This window comes from Ceratotherium simum, chromosome 8 (genome assembly GCF_057802395.1).
Source record: "Ceratotherium simum simum isolate JZ-2026a chromosome 8, ASM5780239v1, whole genome shotgun sequence".
NCBI classification, from domain to species: Eukaryota; Metazoa; Chordata; class Mammalia; order Perissodactyla; family Rhinocerotidae; genus Ceratotherium; species Ceratotherium simum.
Window position 1 is genome coordinate 67,748,995 of NC_141907.1, and position 19,366 is coordinate 67,768,360.

At 37.5% G+C, this 19,366-nt stretch overlaps 1 protein-coding gene across 3 annotated transcripts in view; it reads left to right on the forward strand.

Moving 5' to 3' along the window:
* THAP9 (THAP domain containing 9) overlaps nucleotides 1-19,366 on the forward strand; it is a 29,378-nt gene that overhangs the window by 3,226 nt on the left and 6,786 nt on the right. For 2 of the 3 annotated variants that reach the window (XM_004430893.2, XM_087434511.1), the window contains exons 2-4: nucleotides 1,424-1,619; nucleotides 3,045-3,348; nucleotides 4,390-4,540. In XM_004430893.2, the coding sequence (XP_004430950.1) occupies nucleotides 1,424-1,619; nucleotides 3,045-3,348; nucleotides 4,390-4,540 (651 nt within the window). The remainder of the gene's footprint in view (nucleotides 1-1,423; nucleotides 1,620-3,044; nucleotides 3,349-4,389; nucleotides 4,541-19,366) is intronic. The other variant, XM_087434512.1, reaches the window with a different exon arrangement.

Below are 19,366 nucleotides of genomic sequence, written 5' to 3' on the forward strand. Positions count from 1 at the left end.
TATCACTAGGATTAAGCAGATGTTAACATTCTGCCTTGTTTCAGATTTTTGTTTTCTTTAGAAGACAATTAAGTTATAGGTATAGTTAAAGCCTTACCCTTCAATCCTTTTGTCCCTCCCCAGAAGTAACCATTGAAGAAGGGGTTTTGTTAGCTAATTCTCTAGAAAATATTTTATATGCAGGGAGTCAAAGGTAAATTCTGCTGGTAATATAAAAAAGGTATAGTCAGGAAGAGTAAGAAAATGGATTCCATATTACAGTATAAACCAATTCATTATTGTGTACAGTTGTGCGCCGCACAACATTTCAGTCAATGACAGACCACGTATATGACATATATTCAAGGCTAGGAAAAAGTGATGCCTTCCAAACAAAATAGGAAAATGGAGTATAGGAAATGTACTTGTTTTCTGCTGCTGAGTAACAAATTTCCTCAAAATTCAGTGACAATATTTATTATCTCACATAATTTCTAAGGGTCAGGAATTTAGGAGTGGATTAGCTTGGTGTTACAGGATGTTTCATAAGATTGCAGTCAAATGTTAGTCAAGACTGCAGTCATCTGAAAGCTTGACTGAGGCTAGAGGATCTACTTTCAAAAAGGCTCACTCACGTGGCCTTTGGCTGGAGACCTGAGTTTCTTGCCAAGTTGACCTCTCCATTGGGCTGCTTATGACAAGGTGGATAACTTCCCCCAGAGAAAACCATTCAATAGAGAGAGCAAGGAGGAAACCTCAGTACCTGTTATGATCTAGTCTCATTGCCCACTGTCACTTCTGCTTTTTTTATATTTCTCAGAAGCAAATAACTAACTCCAGCCCACAGTCAAGGAGAGGGGAATTAGGTTCCACCCCTTGAAAGGAGGAGTTCCAAAGAATTTGTGGACATAGTTTAAAATCATCACAGGAAAGGAAAAGACACACGTATTAAATTTGAGCAGATTCTGTTAAGTGTAGGCAGTGAAGACAAAATGTAGGATATTTAATATGAGAATTGTCACCATACAAATTGAAACAGACAAGATCACTTAGATATTGAACTTTTGGATTCAAAAAATCAAAGAACTTTGGGGCTGGCCCAGTGGTATAGTGGTTAAGTTTGCGTGCTCCACTTCGGCAGCCGGGTTCGCAGGTTCGGATCCCAGGCGCGGACCAACGCACCGCTTGTCTAGCCATGCTGTGGCGGCGTCCCATATAAAGTAGAAGAAGATGGGCATGGATGTTAGGTCAGGGCTAATCTTCCTCACCAAAAAAAAAAATCAAGGAACTTTGAGAAATAAAATCACATTAAGTGAATTAAACTTTAACTGGACTTAATGTTTATATAAAACAGTTAAATAATAAATGGATTTATATAATAAATACTACTGTAGTATTATGATAATATTTTCATGTTAATGGAACTTTAATATGATTGCTGTAGATTTCCAACTGATACCATACAGCGCTCAAAATGGATCAGGGCTGTTAATCGTGTGGACCCCAGAAGCAAAAAGATTTGGATCCCAGGACCAGGTGCTATACTATGTTCCAAACATTTTCAAGAAAGTGACTTTGAGTCATATGGCATACGAAGAAAGCTGAAAAAAGGAGCTGTGCCTTCTGTTTCTCTATACAAGGTACTTAAATCTAGGTGTAAATGAAACTAAATTTTACAGAGCCTTTAACAATCAAGATAGCTCACATTATAGCTAGAAATTACAGAGATTTAAAAAAAAAGCAAACCCTAGGTCTAAAATAAATCCAATAATAGATTTTAAATGCTTAGATAGTTAGCTTTTGGTTTTTTTTAAGTCTATATGCAATATTAGTAATTCTGCTTTGAAGTTCTTTTAAAAAATAAGGTGTATAAATGCAAATCATGTCTAGACATACATAAAGGCTACTAAACTGATCACAAAAATTAACTAGTGGTATAAACAGTCTTAGAATTCAGGTTTTTGTTTAAGTATGAGACAGTTTTCATAATATGTCATTAGAAATTATCTACCCCTTTTTGGCTCTTACCAATAATGTTATTGATCATGACCAAAAATGTACCTAATTATTAGCATTGATATAGAAAGAAGTATATACAGAAAATAGAAGACATTCTGTGAGCCAGTCACCAGTATTGGTGTTACATTCTTATGTTTCTTTGGATTGTTTTTCTTTTCTCCTTTCACCCCTTAGCCCCACTCTTGTCCATGGTGAGTCACTGTCTGCACAGCCTGCAACAGTCGTCTAACTGTTCTATCCTGACACTACCCTTCCTCATTCATTGGAGTCTCCCTCTTTTGGTATTGTTTTATCTCCTTCCGTTATTTAGAAGAATATAGTTAGTGTCAAATCCAAACTCATGAATTCCGAGAGCTTCCTATTAATTGATTTGTGCATTTCTAACTGCTCTGAAATCTCTTTTCAAACCACATACACTTACTCACATGTGATAAATTGACTTGCTCTCATGCTTTTGTGTAAAATCAATAATAGTTATTATTTATTGAGACCTACAGTGGTCCAGGCGTTATAGTAGGAGATTTACGTAAATTATTATATCCTCAAAACAACTCTGTATTATCATCTACATTTTACAGATGAGGAGATGAGGGACTGTAGAGGTTAACTGACAGCTAACAAGTGAGGGAGTGGGATTTGAACCCAGGTCAGTCTTAATTCCAAAGCCCATGCTGTGTCCACTATGCCTGCCTTTTTGCACAAATAACTTCCCTGTCCCCTCCATTAAACCATGTTACTGCTCCTTCAAAGAACTACTCAAAACTCACTTCATGAAGCCTTCCCAAATTACCACCTTTCTCTAGGTTAGTTTAATCATTTCAGAAACTTTCAACATCATGTTACAATTTCTGTATAGATGCAGAAACAATCCTGTTTGTATTGTCCTATGGACTATACATTTGAAAAAGTCAGAGATTATGACCTTTTCTTTTATAACTTACTCTCCACAGCAACCAGGTGAGTGCTTTGCATTCAGTGGTATTTTTATAGATAAGCTTCTGTGTGATAATTTCTAAAATAATCCTAATATTATATTTCTGTCATAGGTTCTTCAAGGTGTACACCTTAAAGGTAAAGCAAGACAGAAAATCCTAAAACAGCCACTTCCTGATAGTTCTCAAGAGGTTGCTACTGAGGACCACAATTACAGTTTAAAGAGACCTTTGACAGTAGGTGCAGACAAACTGGCCGAGGTGCAGCAGATGCTACAAGTGTCCAAAAAAAGACTTGGTTCTGCAAAAAACTACAGGATGATCAAGAAGAGAAAGGGCTTACGGTTAATTGATGCACTTGTAGAAGAAAAACTACTTTCTGAAGAAACAGAGTGTCTGCTACGAGCACAATTTTCAGGTATGTTCCCCAATGACCTGTAATATTCACAAAATAGCTCTTAATTTTTCTAAAATACCACTAAATATTTACTTTGCTATTGCTTATGAAAATATGCTTTCGGCTGAGAAGTGAAAAGTCTCAGCGTCAGCAAGAAGAATGAAAAGTAAGTGCAAAAATCCTTTTATGATTTTACAATTTAGAAAGTAATATGTTCATTATAGAAAAAGCAAAGAAATATATAAATGATGAAAATAACACGTAATCCTACTACCCAGAGATAAGATCACATGATTTATACAGTATACTATATCTTTCTCTAAAATATTCTATATTCTATAGACTATTTATTATAGTCCAATGAAAGAATACTTAGTTGTCTTTGTGAACCAGGATATTTGAAGAGGGGCAAAATAAGAATTGTCAACTTACTCTTTGATGAAAGCAGTGGAAATTTTGGATTTACATTCTGGTAAAAAAGAAGCATGTCCTGTTTCTAGAAAAGAGTAGGTATCTCCAAAGAAGGAGAATATTTTTCCAAGAGAGGAATAGAGGTAATAAATAGGAGTCGTCACCAGGAACAGAGGATTTTTTTTTTCTCTCAGTGATAGGCAGTGTGTTCAATCTGAGTAACACCGTATCCCCAGAAATGTTTCTTCTGTCTAATTGTCACCCTCAGATAAATGGTAACCAGGGAACAAAATAAAACAAATGAATGTCCTCATATTCCAGAGACTTAATTTTATCCAATTATTTCATTTTTTTTCCTATTCCTCTAAAAATCTCCACGCAGGCTACCAGTAAATACTAAACCATAGTGATTCAAGTAGAAACTTTTTTCTTCCCTCTTTCTAGTGAAATGAGTCCAGATGAACAGGATAAATTGATCAAGAGGCCCTAAGACTGGATATTGACCTCTGAACAACCTCAGTTAAAATGTGATTATATTTATACTTGAATTTTGATGCCCAGTGCATTTTATATCCAAATGCTATAATCTATACCGGAAATGTTGCTGTACACATTCTTCATCACAAAGAATAAATAAATTTCTTTTCACAGATTTTAAGTGGGAGTTGTATAACTGGAGAGAAACAGCTGAGTACTCCACAGAAATGAAGCAATTTGCATGTACACTCTACTTGTGCAGTAGCAAAGTCTATGATTATGTAAGAAAGATTCTTAAGCTGCCTCATTCTTCCATCCTCAGAACGTAAGTGAATTACTTTTTATATGTTAAATAAAACAAATATTTTGTTCTTTTATTGCATTTTATACATTAAGGCTATTAGTATTCATACTCTCATTGAATTGTCCATTTTCTCTTTTTAAAAACTTCTAGGTGGTATTTGCATATTATTACAATGGTGATATTTTCACTAACAAATGAAGACATATAGTCTGACAAATTTTTTTCATGTTCCATGTGGTAGAGACACTCTGGGTAATAAAATTCAAATCTTGAAATATTGGAATTTCTAATACCCTTCAGTAGTTTTAATATCTGTCTATCCTAGAAAATGTAGAAGAGTTGTGGATTGATACCACTGGCTTGAGGCAAAGCACAAACATCTGCATTTTCCATAAGCACTGTAGTTGATGCCAATGCAGATTGTTCAGAGACCATATTTTGATAAATAATTTCGTAGGATTTATGGTCAAATACATAGATATATTTATAATTCCCTTAGCGTGAAGCAAATAACACAGTGACTTTATAGTAATGTCTTAGAAATTTAATACTCAATTTTACTGTTTTGTGGGTTTTTTTCCCAATTATTTTATTGAGGTCATAATGGTTTATAACATTATGAAATTTCAAGTGTACATTATTATTTATCAGTTTCTGTATAGACTGCATTGTGCTCTCCACCAAAAGTCTAATTTTTATCCGTCACCATATATATGTGCCCCTTTACCCCTTTCGCCCACTCCCAACCCCCTTCCCCTCTGGTAACCACTAATCTGTTCTCCTTGTCTATGTGTTTGTTTATATTCCACATATGAGTGAAATCATATGGTGTTTGTCTTTCTCTGTCTGGCTTATTTCACTTAACATCATACCCTCAAGGCCCATCCATGTTGTGGCAAATGGGATGATTTTCTCTTTTTTATGGCTGAGTAGTATTCCGTTGTGTATATATACCACATCTCCTTTATCCATTCATCAGTCAGTGGGCACTTGGGTTGCTTCCATGTCTTGGCTATTGTGAATAATGCTGCAGTGAACATAGGGGTGCATAGGTCTCTTTGAATTGTTTATTTCAAGTTCTTTGGATTAATAACAGTAGTGGGATAGCTGGGTCATATGGTATTTCTATTTTTAAAGATTTTATTTATTTATTTTTTCCCCCCAAAGCCACAGTAGATAGTTGTATGTCATAGCTGCACATCCCTCTAGTTGCTGTATGTGGGACGCGGCCTCAGCATGGCCGGAGAAGCGGTGCGTCGGTGCGCGCCCAGGATCCGAACCTGGGCCGCCAGCAGCGGAGCGCGCACACTTAACCGCTAAGCCAAGGGGCCGGCCCGGTATTTCTATTTTTAATTTTTTGAGAAATCTCCATACTGTTTTCCACAGTGGCTATACCAGTTTGCATTCCCACCAGCAGTGTATGAGGATCCCCTTTTCTCCACATCCTCTCCAACATTTGTTGTTTTTTGTGTTGGTAATTATAGCCATTCTAACAGGTATAAGGTGATATCTCATTGTAGTTTTGATTTGCATTTCCCTAATAATTAGTGATGTTGAACATCTTTTCATGTGCCTGTTGGCCATCTGTATATCTTCTTTGGAAAAATGTCTGTTCAGATCCTCTGCCCATTTTTCGATCGGGTTCTTTGTTTTTTTGTTATTGAGTTGTGTGAGTTCTTTATACATTTTGGAAATTAACTCCTTGTCGGATATGTGATCTGCAAATATTGTCACCCAGTTGGTGAGTTGTCTTTTCGTTTTGTTCATGGTTTCCTTTGCCTTGCAGAAGCTTGTTAACTCTCATGTAGTCCCATTTGTTTATTTTTTCTTTTGTTTCCAATGCCTGAGTTGACATGGTATTTGAAGAGATGCTGCTAAGACTGATGTCAAAGAGTATACTGCCTATATTTTCTTCTAGGAGTTTTATGGTTTCAGGTATTACATTCAAGTCTTTAATCCATTTTGAGTTAATTTTTGTGTATGGTGTAAGATAATGGTCTACTTTCATTCTTTTGCACGTGGCTGTCTATTTTACCCAACACCATTTATTGAAGAGACTTTCCTTTCTCCATTGTATATTCTCGGCTCTTTTGTCAAAGATTAGCTGTCCATGGATGTGTGGTTTTATTTCTGGGCTTTCAATTCTGTTCCATTGATCCATGTGTCTGCTTTTGTGCCAGTACCATGCTGTTTTGATTACTATAGCTTTGTAGTATATTTTGAAGTCAGGGATTGTGACGCTTCCAGCTTTGTTCTTTTTTCTCAGGATTGCTTTAGCTATTTCGGGTCTTTTCTTGTTCCATTATAAATTTTAGTATTCTTTGTTCTATTTCCTTGAAGAATGTCACTGGGATTCTGATTGAGATTGCATTGAATCTGTAGATTTGTTTAGGTAATATGAATATTTTAACTATGTCTATTCTTCCAATCCATGAGCATGGAATATCTTTGCATTTCTTTGTCATCTTCGATTTCTTTCAATAATGTCTTATAGTTTTCAGTGTATAGGTCTTTCACTTCCTTGGTTAAATTTATTCCTAGATATTTTATTCTTTTTGTTGCAATTGTAAATGGGTTTGTATTCTTGAATTCTCTTTTTGCTAGTTCATCATTAGTGTATAGAAATGCAACTGATTTTTGTAAATTGATTTTGTACCCTGCAACTTTGCTATAGTTGTTGATTATTTCTAATAGTTTTCTGGTGGATTCTTCAGGATTTTCTTTATATAGGATCATGTCCGTCTGCAAACAGTGAGGGTTTCACTTCTTCCTTTCCAATCTGGATACCTTTTATTTCTTTTTTAGTTGCCTAATTGCTCTGGCCAAAACCTCCAGTACTTTGTTGAATAGGAGTGGCAACAGTGGGCACCTTTGTCTTGTTCCTGTTCTCAGAGGGATGGCTTTCAGTTTTTCACCATTGAATATAATGTTGGCTGTGGGTTTGTCATATATGGTCTTTATTATGTGAAGGTACTTTCCTTCTATACCCATTCTATTGAGAGTTTTTATCATAAATGGATGTCGGATGTTGTCATATGTTTTGTCTGCATCTATTAAGATGATCATATGATTCTTATTCCTCATTTTGTTAATGTAGTGTATCACATTGATTGATTTGTGGATGTTGAACCATCCCTGCATCTCTGATAAATCCAACTTGGTCATGGTATGTGATCCTTTTAACCTGTTGCTGTGTTCAGTTTGCCAACATTTTGTTGAGGATTTTTGCATCTGTGTTCATCAGTGATATTGGCCTGTAATTTTCCTTCTTTGTGTTGTCCTTGTCTGGTTTTGGTATCAGGGTGATGTTGGCCTAATAGAATTAGTTAGACAGAGTTCCATCATTTTCCATTTTTTGGAGTTTGAGAAAGATAGGTATTAAATCTTTGAATGTTTAGTAGAATTCTCCAGAGAAACCATCTGGTCCTGGACTTTTGTATTTTGGAAGGTTTTTCATTACTGTTTCAGTCTCTTTACTTCTGATTGGTCTATTCAAATTCTCTATTTCTTCTTGATTCAGTTTTGGGAGGTTGTATGAGTCTAAGAATTTATCCATTTCTTCTAGGTTATCCAGTTTGTTGGCACTGAGTTTTTCATAGTGTTCTCTTATAATCCTTTGTATCTCTGTGGTATCTGTTGCAATTCCTCCTCTTTCATTTCTAATTTTATTTATTTGAGCCTTCTCTCTTTTTTGCTTTGTGAGCCTAGCTAAGGGTTCGTCAATTTTGTTTATCTTCTCAAAGACCCAGCTCTTAGTTTCACTGATCCTTTCTACTCTTTTTTTAGTCTCTATATCATTTATTTCTGCTCTAATTTTTATTGTTTCCCTACTTCTGCTGACTTTGGGCTTTGTTCTTTTTCTAGTTCTGTTAGGTGTAGTTTAAGATTACTTATTTGAGGTTTTCCTTGTTTGTTGAGGTGGGCCTGTGTCACTATGAATTTCCCTCTTAGAACTGCTTTTGCTGCATCTGATAAGAGTTAGTATGATGTATTTTCATTTGTCTCCAGGTATTTTTTTTTTTTTTATAATTTTATTTTTTCCCCCAAAGCCCCAGTAGATAGCTGCATGTCATAGCTGCACATCCTTCTAGTTGCTGTATGTGGGACGTGGCCTCAGCATGGCTGGAGAAGCGGTGCGTCGGTGCGCACCCGGGATCTGAACCCGGGCCACCAGCAGCAGAGCACGCGCACTCAACCGCTAAGCCACGGGGCCGGCCCCTCCAGGTATTTTTTGATTCCTACTTTGATTTCTTCAGTGATCCAGTGGTTGTTCAGTAGCATGTTATTTAGTCTCCACATATTTCTGACTTTCCCAGCTTTTTTCTTGTAGTTGATTTCTAGTTTCATAGGTTTGTGTTTGGAAAAGATGCTCAATATGATTTCAATCTTCTTAAATTTATTGAGGCTTGCCTTGTTTCCCACATGTGGTCTATCTTTGAGAATGTTTCATGTGCACTTGAGAAGAATGTGTCTTCTGCTGTTTTGGGATGGAATGTTGTGTATATATCTATTAAGTCTGTCTGGTCTAGTTTTTCATTTAAGTCCACTATTTCCTTGTTGACTTTCTGTCTGGATGATCTATGCATTGATGTAAGTGGGGTATTGAGGTCCTCTACTATTATTGTGTTGCTGTTAATTTCTTCCTTTAGGTCTGTTAATTGTTGCTTTATATACTTTGGTGCTCCTGTTTTAGGTGCATATATATTCATAAGTGTTATGTCTTCTTGGTGGAATGTCCCTTTTATCATTATATACTGCCCCTCATTGTCTCTCATTGCCTTTTTTATCCTGAAGTCTGCTTTGTCTGATATGAGTATGGCAACACCTGCTTTCTTTTGTTTGCCATTTGCTTGGAGTATCGTCTTCCATCCCTTCACTCTGAGCCTCTGTCTGTCTTTAAAGCTGAGATGTGTTTCCTGGAGGGAGAATATTGTTGGGTCTTGTTTTTTAATCCATCCAGACACTCAGTATCTTTTGATTGGAGAATTCAATCCATTTACATTTAGAGTGATTACTGATATATGAGGGCTTAATACTGCCATTTTATCTCTTATTTTCCAGCCGTTCTATATTTCCATTGTTTCTCTTCCCTTGTATTTCTTACTGCCATTTCAGTTTGGTAGTTTTCTATAATGGTTTTCTCCATTTTCTCTTTATTTATGATTTGTGTCTCTGCTGTGATTTTTTGTTTAGTGGTTACCATGAGGTTTGTATAAAAGATCTTGTAGACGAGATAGTCCATTTTCTGATAACCCTTTATCTCCATTAGCCTAGCAGGTTCCGTCCCTTTTCTCTTCCTGTTCTAAGTTATTGTTGTCACAAATTATTCTGTTTTGTGTTGTGAGCTTGTGACTAAATTAAAATGTTTATAGTTATTTTTGATGCTTTCCTTCCCTTTATCTTTTATGTTATAATTAAGTGTTTGCTAACCTGTTCTGGTAGAGAGCTACAATTTTCTGATTTTGTCTGTCTATTTATCTCCTTGCTCAAGGCTTTGTAAACATTTGCCTTTTTGTTTCATGTTTGAGGAAATCCTTGATCATTTCTTATAAGGGAGGTCTAGTGGCAATGAACTCCTTCAGCTTTTGTTTATTTGGGAAAGCTTTTATTTCTCGATCATGTCTGAGGGATAATTTCGCTGGATAGAGTATTCTTGGCTGAAAGTTTTTGTCTTTCAGTATTTTGAATATATCATTCCACTCTCTCCTAGGCTGTAATGTTTCTGCTGAGAAACCTGCCAAAATCCTGATACGTGTTCCTTTGTAGATAATCCCCTTCTGCCTTGCTGCCCTTAATATTTTTTCTTTGTCATTGACTTTTGCCAGTTTTACTATCATCTGCCTTGGAGAAGGTCTTTTTGCATTGATGTAATTAGGAGTTCTGTTGGCTTCATGTACTTGTAAGTCCAGTTCCTTTCCCAGGTTTGGGAAGTTCTCAGCTATTATTTCTTTGAACAAGCTGTCTGCTCCTTTCTCCTTCTCTTCTCCCTCTGGAATACCTATAATCCTTATGTTGCATTTACTAGTTGAGTCAAATGTTTCTCAAAGAATTTCTTCATTTTTTAAAGTCTTAGTTCTCTCTTTTCATCCACCTGAAGTATTTCTATATTTCTGTCCTCTGAATCACTAATTCTGTCCTCTATAATGTCAGCTCTGTTTTTTAAGGTTTCTAGATTGTTTTTTATCTCCTTCATTATGTTCTTCATCTCCAGAATTTCTGTTTGTTTTGTTTGTTTTTTTTTTGCTGAGGAATACTTGCCCTGAGCTAACATCCATTGCCAATCCTCCTGTTTTTGTTTTTTTTTTTGGCCTTTTGCTTGAGGAAGAATAGCCCCAAGCTAACATCTGTGCCAGTCTTCCTTCACTTTGTATGTGAGACACCTCCATGGCATGGCCAATGAGTGGAGTAGGTCCGTGCCCAGGATCCAAACCCACCAACCCAGGCTGCCAAAGCATAGTGTGCGGAACTTCAACCACTGGGCTGGCCCCTTGTTTGTTTTTTTTAAGAATTCCAGTCTCTCTGGTGAAGTATTCTTTCTGCTCATTAATTTTATTCCTGAGTTCATTGAACTTTCTGAGTTTTCTTGTAACTCGTTGAGTTTCTTTATGACAACTATTTTGAATTCTGTGTCATTTAGATTGTAAATTTCTGTGACTTCAGGATTGGTTTCTGGAGACTTGTCATTTTCCTTCTGCTCTGAAGTGTTACTGTAGTTTTCCATGGTGTCTGATGAACGGATCCTTTGCTGAGGCATTTGTAGTAGTATCAGGTCACAGATTTCACCTGCCACCTCTGGGTGTGTTTTCTGAACCCGTCGAGTCTGCTGGAAGTTGTGCCGGTAGGGCTTGTCTGCATTTGCCTGCTAGCCGAAGTCACCTGGCAGGTCACACACGCATGCGCAGGTGCTTGTGCGGAACTGCTGCCTTGGCCGGGGACCATCCAAGCTGTTGCACTAGGTGGGAGGGGAGGGGCACTTTCTTTTGTGCATGCTGGCCTGCTCTGTACTCATGAGTGGTTCCCCTGGGCTGTTGTGCTTGGTGGGGATACCCACGTGGTGGCTGAGCTGCACCACTTGGTGTGGAGCATTCCCACAGGCCGGCTGCAACTACAAAAGCAAAAGCGTTCATGCACAGGCCTGCCTGCCCCCACCCCGCCTCCTCTTACAGTAGCGTGCTGCTCCTGTGTGAGCTCCTGCGACCTAGATTACTGCCGCTTGGGAGGCGGAGGGGATCTGCTCACCTCCTTCCACTGCTTCCTGGGGATCTAGTACCCCCACCTTCAGATGTATGGCTGCATGGATCTCTCAGACGTCCTCTTGTGCTGTGTAAGGAACCCTTTGTTGGTTAATGAATGCCCATTTGGTTGTAACTTAGTGGGGAGAGACTAAGGGAACAACTCATTCTGCCATGATGCTGGCGTCACATCTCCTTCATTTTACTGTGTTTTTTTGTTTTGTTTTGTTTTTTTGTGAGGAAGATCAGCCCTGAGCTAACATCCACGCCAATCCTCTTTTTGCTGAGGAAGACTGGGCCTGAGCTAACATCCGTGCTGATCTCCCTCCACTTTACGTGGGACGCCGCCACAACATGGCCTGACAAGTGGTACATCAGTGCGCGCCCGGGATCCAAACCCAGGCCGCCAGCAGCGGAGTGCACTCACTTAACCACTATGCCATGTGGCCGGCCCCTCATTTTACTGTTTTTTATCACTGGTTTTACAGACTCTTGTTTATTTTTATTTATTTTTTTGGCTTAAACAAAAGAAATTTATTGTCTCACAATTGTGGAGGCTGGAAGTCCAAAGTCAAGGTTAGTTCCTTTGAGGGTTCTGAGGGAAGGGTCTGTTCCTTGCCTCTCTCCTTGGCTTATAGATGGTGGTCTTCCTTCCTGTATCGATTTATATCATCTTCCATTATGTGTGTGTGTTTCTGTGTCCAAATTTGCTCTTTTTATGAGGACACCAGTCATGGAGGATTTGGATTCACCCTAATGACCTCATTTTAACTTGCTTACCTCTGTAAAGCCCTATATCCAAGTAAGGTGACATTCTAAGGTATTGGAGATTAGGACTCTAATGTATCTTTTTTGAGGGACACAATTCAACCCATGCCAGTCACTTTCCTGTTGTGTAAGCCTCCTGGTTACCCTCAGACTAAAGGCCAACTCCTTCCTGTGGCTCACTGAGCTTCCTGTGATGTGGCTCCTGCTGGGCTCTGCAGCTCATCTCTTGCCTCCTTCCCTGCCATCTTATATTTCATGCTCCAGTTGTAAGGCATTCCTTGCTTATTCTTGCCTTAGGGACTTCCTATTCCATCTGTCTAAAATGCCCATTCTCTGTCTCTGTCTGTCAGTCCTGGTGATTAGTCCTCACTCTCCAGGCTCAAATTAGATAGCACATCCTTTCAGAAGCCCAGCCTGCTGCTGTTCTACCAATTCTGGATTAGGCACCCCTCTGACACACACAATATGGAAATGAATCTTAGTGTACTTAACACTGTCTTCCCCACTAACCTGTGAGCTGCCCAAGTATGAGGACTGTATCTGCATTCTTTGTTATACCACCCACCCTGGCACAGTGCCTGGAACACAGTGGTCCCTTGATAAATATTTGTGAATGAAAGAATGCTTGAATGGTCATTTAGGATTTTGAACAGATGTAAGGAAGAAATGCAGTGGACCTCAAGTCACTGTAGAAAGAGCAGCACTCCATTTAATTCACTGCGAGTGGGGTAGAGACCAGCCAGGAATAGCAGGAGCCTTCTCTCCTGAACGGTGCCCCTCAGTTTCTTATTGCTTCAACTTTAAAACAGATTCATAGGGGCTCTGAGCTAGAGAAACTCTTAGACATCATGTAGTCAAACCCCTCATTTAAAGGAGGGGAAATTGAGGCCAGGTGGGAGGAAGGACCTTAATTATCATGACATGGTTTTTTCCAATTTTGGGGGAAACATTTTTTTTTTCTTTTGTTTTTTGAAGAAGATTGGCCTTGAGCTAACATCTGTTGCCAATCTTCCTTTTTTTAAAAAAAATTTTTATTGATGTCCTAACAGTTTATAAGATTGTGAAACTTTAGTTGTACATTATTGTTTGTGAGTCACTGTATAAATGCATCCCTTCCCCTCTTATGCCCACCCCCTAACCTCCTTGCCCCTGGTAACCACCAAATAGTTCTCTCTGTCCGTGTGTTAATCTTCCACTTATGAGTGAAATCATGTAGTGAATCTTCCTCTTTTTTTCTTTTTTCTCCCCAAAGCCGCCAGTGTATATTTGGATATCCTAGTTGTAGGTCCTTCTAGTTCTTCTATGTGGGATGGTGCCTCAGCATGGCTTGATGAACAGTGAGTAGGTCCGCCCCCAGGATGCGAACTGGCAAACCCTGGGCTGCTGAAGCAGAATGCGTGAACTTAACCACTGCGCCGGTCCCAAAGCTTTTTTTTTAATTGAGGTGTAATTGACATATAACATTATACTAGTTTCAGGTGTACCACATGATTATTTGTTATTTGTATGTATTGCAAAATACATACCACAGTAAATCACCACGATAAATCTAGTTAACATCCATCAGACACACAGTTAAAATTTCTTTTTTCTTGTGATGAGAACTTTTAAGATCTACTCTCTTAGGAACTTTCAAATATGTAAGACAGTATTGTTAAGTACAGTCATCATGCTGCACATTACATCCCCTTTTTAAAAAAATGAGGCTTTTCCTCCACACACACTATTAAAATACTACTACTAATAAAAAATTTAGAAATGAGAGAAAAGGAAGGAAAATTCATTAATCGTTCCTCTACATTATATGTAAACAATTATTATTAACATTTAGGCAATTTTCTTCTAGTCTTTTTTCTGTGCTTAGATTTACTAGTTTTTTACATAGTTATGATCTTTAATAGCTGCATAATATCAGGTAGTCATACCCTCCTTAACTTGGGCATTCTCCAACTATTGGACATTTATATTGTTTCTATTTTTTAGTCATAATTCCTATTTCATATATTGAGATGAACGTTTGTCTATAGACTTATTCATTCTCTTCCATAATGTGATTTAACTATTTAGACTAGATATTATACTTAGTTATAAATGTCTACTTTCTGCTAATCAAGAGACATTTTTATAGACACTGTTATTTCCTCCTCCTATACCTTTTTTTTTTTTTTTTAAAGCTGGGAAAGAGTCACCCTGAGCTAACATCTGTTGCCAATCTTCTCTTTCTTCTTCTTTCCTCCCCAAAGCCCCAGTACATAGTTATACGTTATAGTTGTAAGTCTTTCTAGTTGTTCTATATGAGCCGCTGCCACAGCATGGCTGCTGACAGACGAGTGGTGAGGTTCAGCACCCGTGAACTGAACCTGGGCTGCCAGAGCAGAGCGCACTGAACTTGAACCACTAAGCCATCAGGGCTGGCTCCTCCTATACCTTTTTTAGTTAAGTCTTCTCCTCTGCACTGGTTCTAAAGCATTACTTACTGGTTTTACACTATGGTTTATGTGAGACATTCCATATGACTTCTCATCTTTTTTTTTTTTTTCATGGCTTTCTTCATTTCCTATAGTTCTGTATCAACTCCTGGATTAGATTTTCTCTGGCAATTCTAACTCATACTGATCTTTTCTCTCTTCATGTCATTTTGCATTTTGTAACCTTTGTTATGACATTATCTATTTAGATATACAATCTTAGTACTCAAAAAGTTGTTTCTTTGGGTACTTTGTCTGAAACTAAGGTACCTGTTTAATGTGATAGTGATACATGCTTGTTATAAAACATTCAAACAATATGTAAGTATATAAATACCAAAAGTGAAAAATATTTATAATACTTCCATTCTCTTAATCTCACAAAATAACCACTGTTAGCCATTTGATATATGTCCTCCCAGACTTTTTTAAAAAAAATCTATCAAGAAAATTTTGTTTTAATGGCCATCTATTATTCCAATATAGTGTAAGTACCTGGATTTTATCCTAAAAAATCCTAACAGTGAAACATATTTGTATTTGATTACATTTCCATTAGTTTTCCCATTTAAAACTTATATCTATTTTTAACACATCTCTACTTAAGTACTGGATCTCTGCATTATTATATTTAATATTCATTTGTTCAATAAATATTTATTGATCAGCAGCAGCCAGTGAGGCTGGAGGAAAACAAGGGGATTGTGATGTCCTGGAAGCCAAGTGTAGAAAGTATTTCAAGGAGATAGTAGTCCGCTATGTCAAGTGCTCTGGGAAATCAAGTAAGATGAGGACAGAGAATTTACCATTGGATTTTTGCAAGATGGAGGTTCATTGATGACCTTGACAAAAGCAGTTGCAGTGGGGTGGTGAAGGGGTAAGCCTGGCTGAAGTGGGATCAAGAGAGACTGGGAGGCAAAAAAGCAGGCACAGTGATTATAGACTCTTTCAAGGAGTTTTGCTATGAAGGGAGCAGAAAAATCAGTCTGAAGGTAGACAGGAGTATAGATGGAGGGGAGGGTGTTTATTGAGATGGCAGATGTTCCAGCATGTTTGCGTGCTCATGGGAATGATCTAGGAGAGAGAAGAAAATTGGTGATCCACAAGAGAAAGGATAATTGCAGGAGGATGACATCTAACACCATTGTGGAGAGAGGTCTGGCTTTAATTAGGAGCAGAGACAATTCATTCACTGAAACAGGAAGAAAGGCAGAGATACAGATTCAATAAGTTAACAGATTTGGTGATAGGAAAAGGAGTTTTTATCAGCTTGCTTCTGTTTTCTCAGTGACATAAAGTTAATAGCTGAGAGCTGAGACGCATTAGAAGTTTGGGGAGAAAGGAGAAAATGTCAGTAGTTGTTTTTTTCCCTCCCTGATGATGGAGAAACAATTATATGGTAAACAGACAATGACAGACCAAGCCAGACTTACATTTTTAAAAACACTTGGTTCAGTTAGAAAAATACCTCACTTGCTAATTTCTAATTGTTGTATCTTTCTCTAATTCTTAGCTACTATCAGTCACCTCTCTGATTTTCCTTGTATTGATGTTGGATCCTTTTTTCAGTTCTCCCTTGAATTCTTTATGTCCAGAACCTTCCCAGAGCTGTGCTGCTTACAATTCCAGTGATTTGGGTCTTTAAGGTAGTTTGTTTTCACAAATCCTTTGAAATGATGTCATAACATCCTCAGCCTTCCTTATTATAATAGTGATACATTTAGTATGATCTTAGTAGATTTTCTAATTTTCTATTTTTGTATTTATTGCAATTTAGTAAATTAGCTCTCTCTGTAAGGTGAGGTGATATGAGAGATTCAAAAGTAAACAAAACAGGCCAGCCCGGTGGCCTATTGGTTAAGTTCGCGCATTGCGCTTTGGTGGTCCAGAGTTTACCTGTTTAGATCCCGGGCGTGGACCTACTCACCACTCATCAAGCCATGCTGAGGCAGCCTCCCACATGGAGGAACTAGCAGGACCTACAATTAGGATATGCAACTATGTACTGGGGCTTTGGGGAGGAAAAAGAAAAAGAGGAAGGTTGACAACAGATGTTAGCTCAGGGCCAACCTTGCAAAAAAAAAAAGTGAACAAGATGGTAGGAGGAGCTAATATGAGGAGTTAATACTCTTAAAGGAAAACATTCAGCTTAGCATGATGGCTCTTAAGATCTGTAGTCTTCCCAGGTAGTTTCAAGCCACCCAACTGACTCCCTGTAATCATTCCATGACTAAGCTGTTGTTTAATTTAAAATTTCATGTTGATGAGAATGTATATTATATAATTAATTTCTTATGAAAGTTGAGTCCATTTATTCCAATACATGCATAAGTAAATTTACCTCTTCATCCTCCTCCTAGGAATTGCATACATGACATAAAGATGTAGATGCGTATGTGTGCACACAAACCTACCTTGTGGTGCTGTTTATGTTGTCTAAAAACATGGAAACAACCTAAATGTCTTTCAATTCAAATTGGTTAAATTATTTATGGTTTAATGATACTGTGGTATACTGTGTATTTAAAATGTTGTAGGTCAATAGTTAAGGGCATGTAAAAATATGTCTGTAACATTACTATTAAGTAAAAAAACCCAGATTCAGTATAATTTTTAAAAATTATATCTAGGTTTGTATATACAAAGAGATCTGGAAGAATGTCCCTGAAATATTAACAGTGATTTTTACTTTCTTTTTTGCACTTTTCTCTGTTGTTTTGCTTTAAAAATGTCATTTTTTTTTTTTTTACAATCAGAAATATAATTTTTCACTTTGAAAGGGGCAAAAGGGTTAAGACAGAAATCAGTCGCTTCCCTACAGTTCTAACTCACAAACTTGGTTTGAGTATTAAACCCAAATCAGTTATTAAAACTTTAAAAAATAAACCAACAAGTCCACATATCTTTCTGCCTGATGTTCCAGACATCATTCTAGTAGCTGTGGACATTAAGATACCATTTAGATTTCCATTTAAAAATCAAGTTCACCAGAACATAAGCTTTTCTAACCTATTTAAAATAAAACCTTTTACATAGAGGCATTAAGTAGTTTCATTACATGCTTAATGCACATGCAACACAGTTAGCATCTTTGGTGTTCACTTGAGAATCCTAATGCAAAAAAATAAATTTTAAACAATTAACTAAAATGTGGGGACACATTTGCAAAGGGTTTTCAACATACTAGTGGGCTATAGCACCCTGTTGGAGAGCTGTTGTACTGTTTTCTCATTTTCTTACTATTTTGTCCTGTTTTAAAATATAAACAACTGATTAGTACTTTTGTCTCCTAAATAGATTATAAGCTACTTATAGTCAAAGTTTGTCTTTTGCATCCTATGACCACATTTTTCAAACCTATTAATGAATCTTGAAATCAATTTAGTGGGTCATAATTGGGATTAAATTATATACGATAATATGCTGCATAATGACATTTCAGTCAAGGATGGACCACATATATGACAGTGGTGCCATAAAGTTAGTACCATGTAGCCCAGGTGTGTAGTAGGCTATACCATCTGGGTTTGTGTAAGTACACTCTGTGATGTTCACACAACGACGAAATCGCCTAATGACACGTTTCTCAGAACGAATCCCTGTATTAAGCAATGCATGACTGTATATACACATATATATGTTATGTGTGTGTGTGGATACATATAAAAGTGCATGGCATGTATTAAGGGCAAATTCTGTTTAGGAAACTTCTTGGTTGCAGCAAAATATTTGGAAAGCCCTGTCCTGAAATACTTAGGGAAGTACATTAAAATCTTAATTAAATAGGTCACCTGTCTAGGAGTGGCATCCTAGAATATAGCCCCCAAATCAGAAATTTAACCCCAAAAAAGTCACTTGAGTTACAAAAGTAAACTTCAGTTAGGATGAACACCTCAGTCTCTACCTCAGAATTCATTTAGTCTTATTTTAGACAGTTATCAAACTTGGCTGTTTCCTTTCCTGATCTACAACAATTAGAGTTAGCACTGAGTGAAGAGACTTCTGAAGACAGACACTGACAGTAATCGGAAAGAATCATCAGCAGTCCGGGAAGGTCAGGGAGACTATAAAAGGACTCCTAAGGTAAGTAGTGTAGGCACTTTATATAGGAGCAAACAGATACAGACACATTAGTTGACCATAAGGGCAGAATTTTGAAGCTGTAAGGAGCAGTGAGAAAAGCTTACCAGGTCAGCAGGGAAGGTGGGTTTCACATTTCTGCGTAACTAGCAGCACAGTAAGGGCCAAGTGATTAACTTCTCCCTCTCTCCCAGTTTCCTAATCTATAAAATGAGGTGGATGTACTAGATGTTCTCAGTTTCCTTCCCCTTCAACAGTTTTCTCATTTCATTGAATTTACAGGTAAGACTGGTTTATGA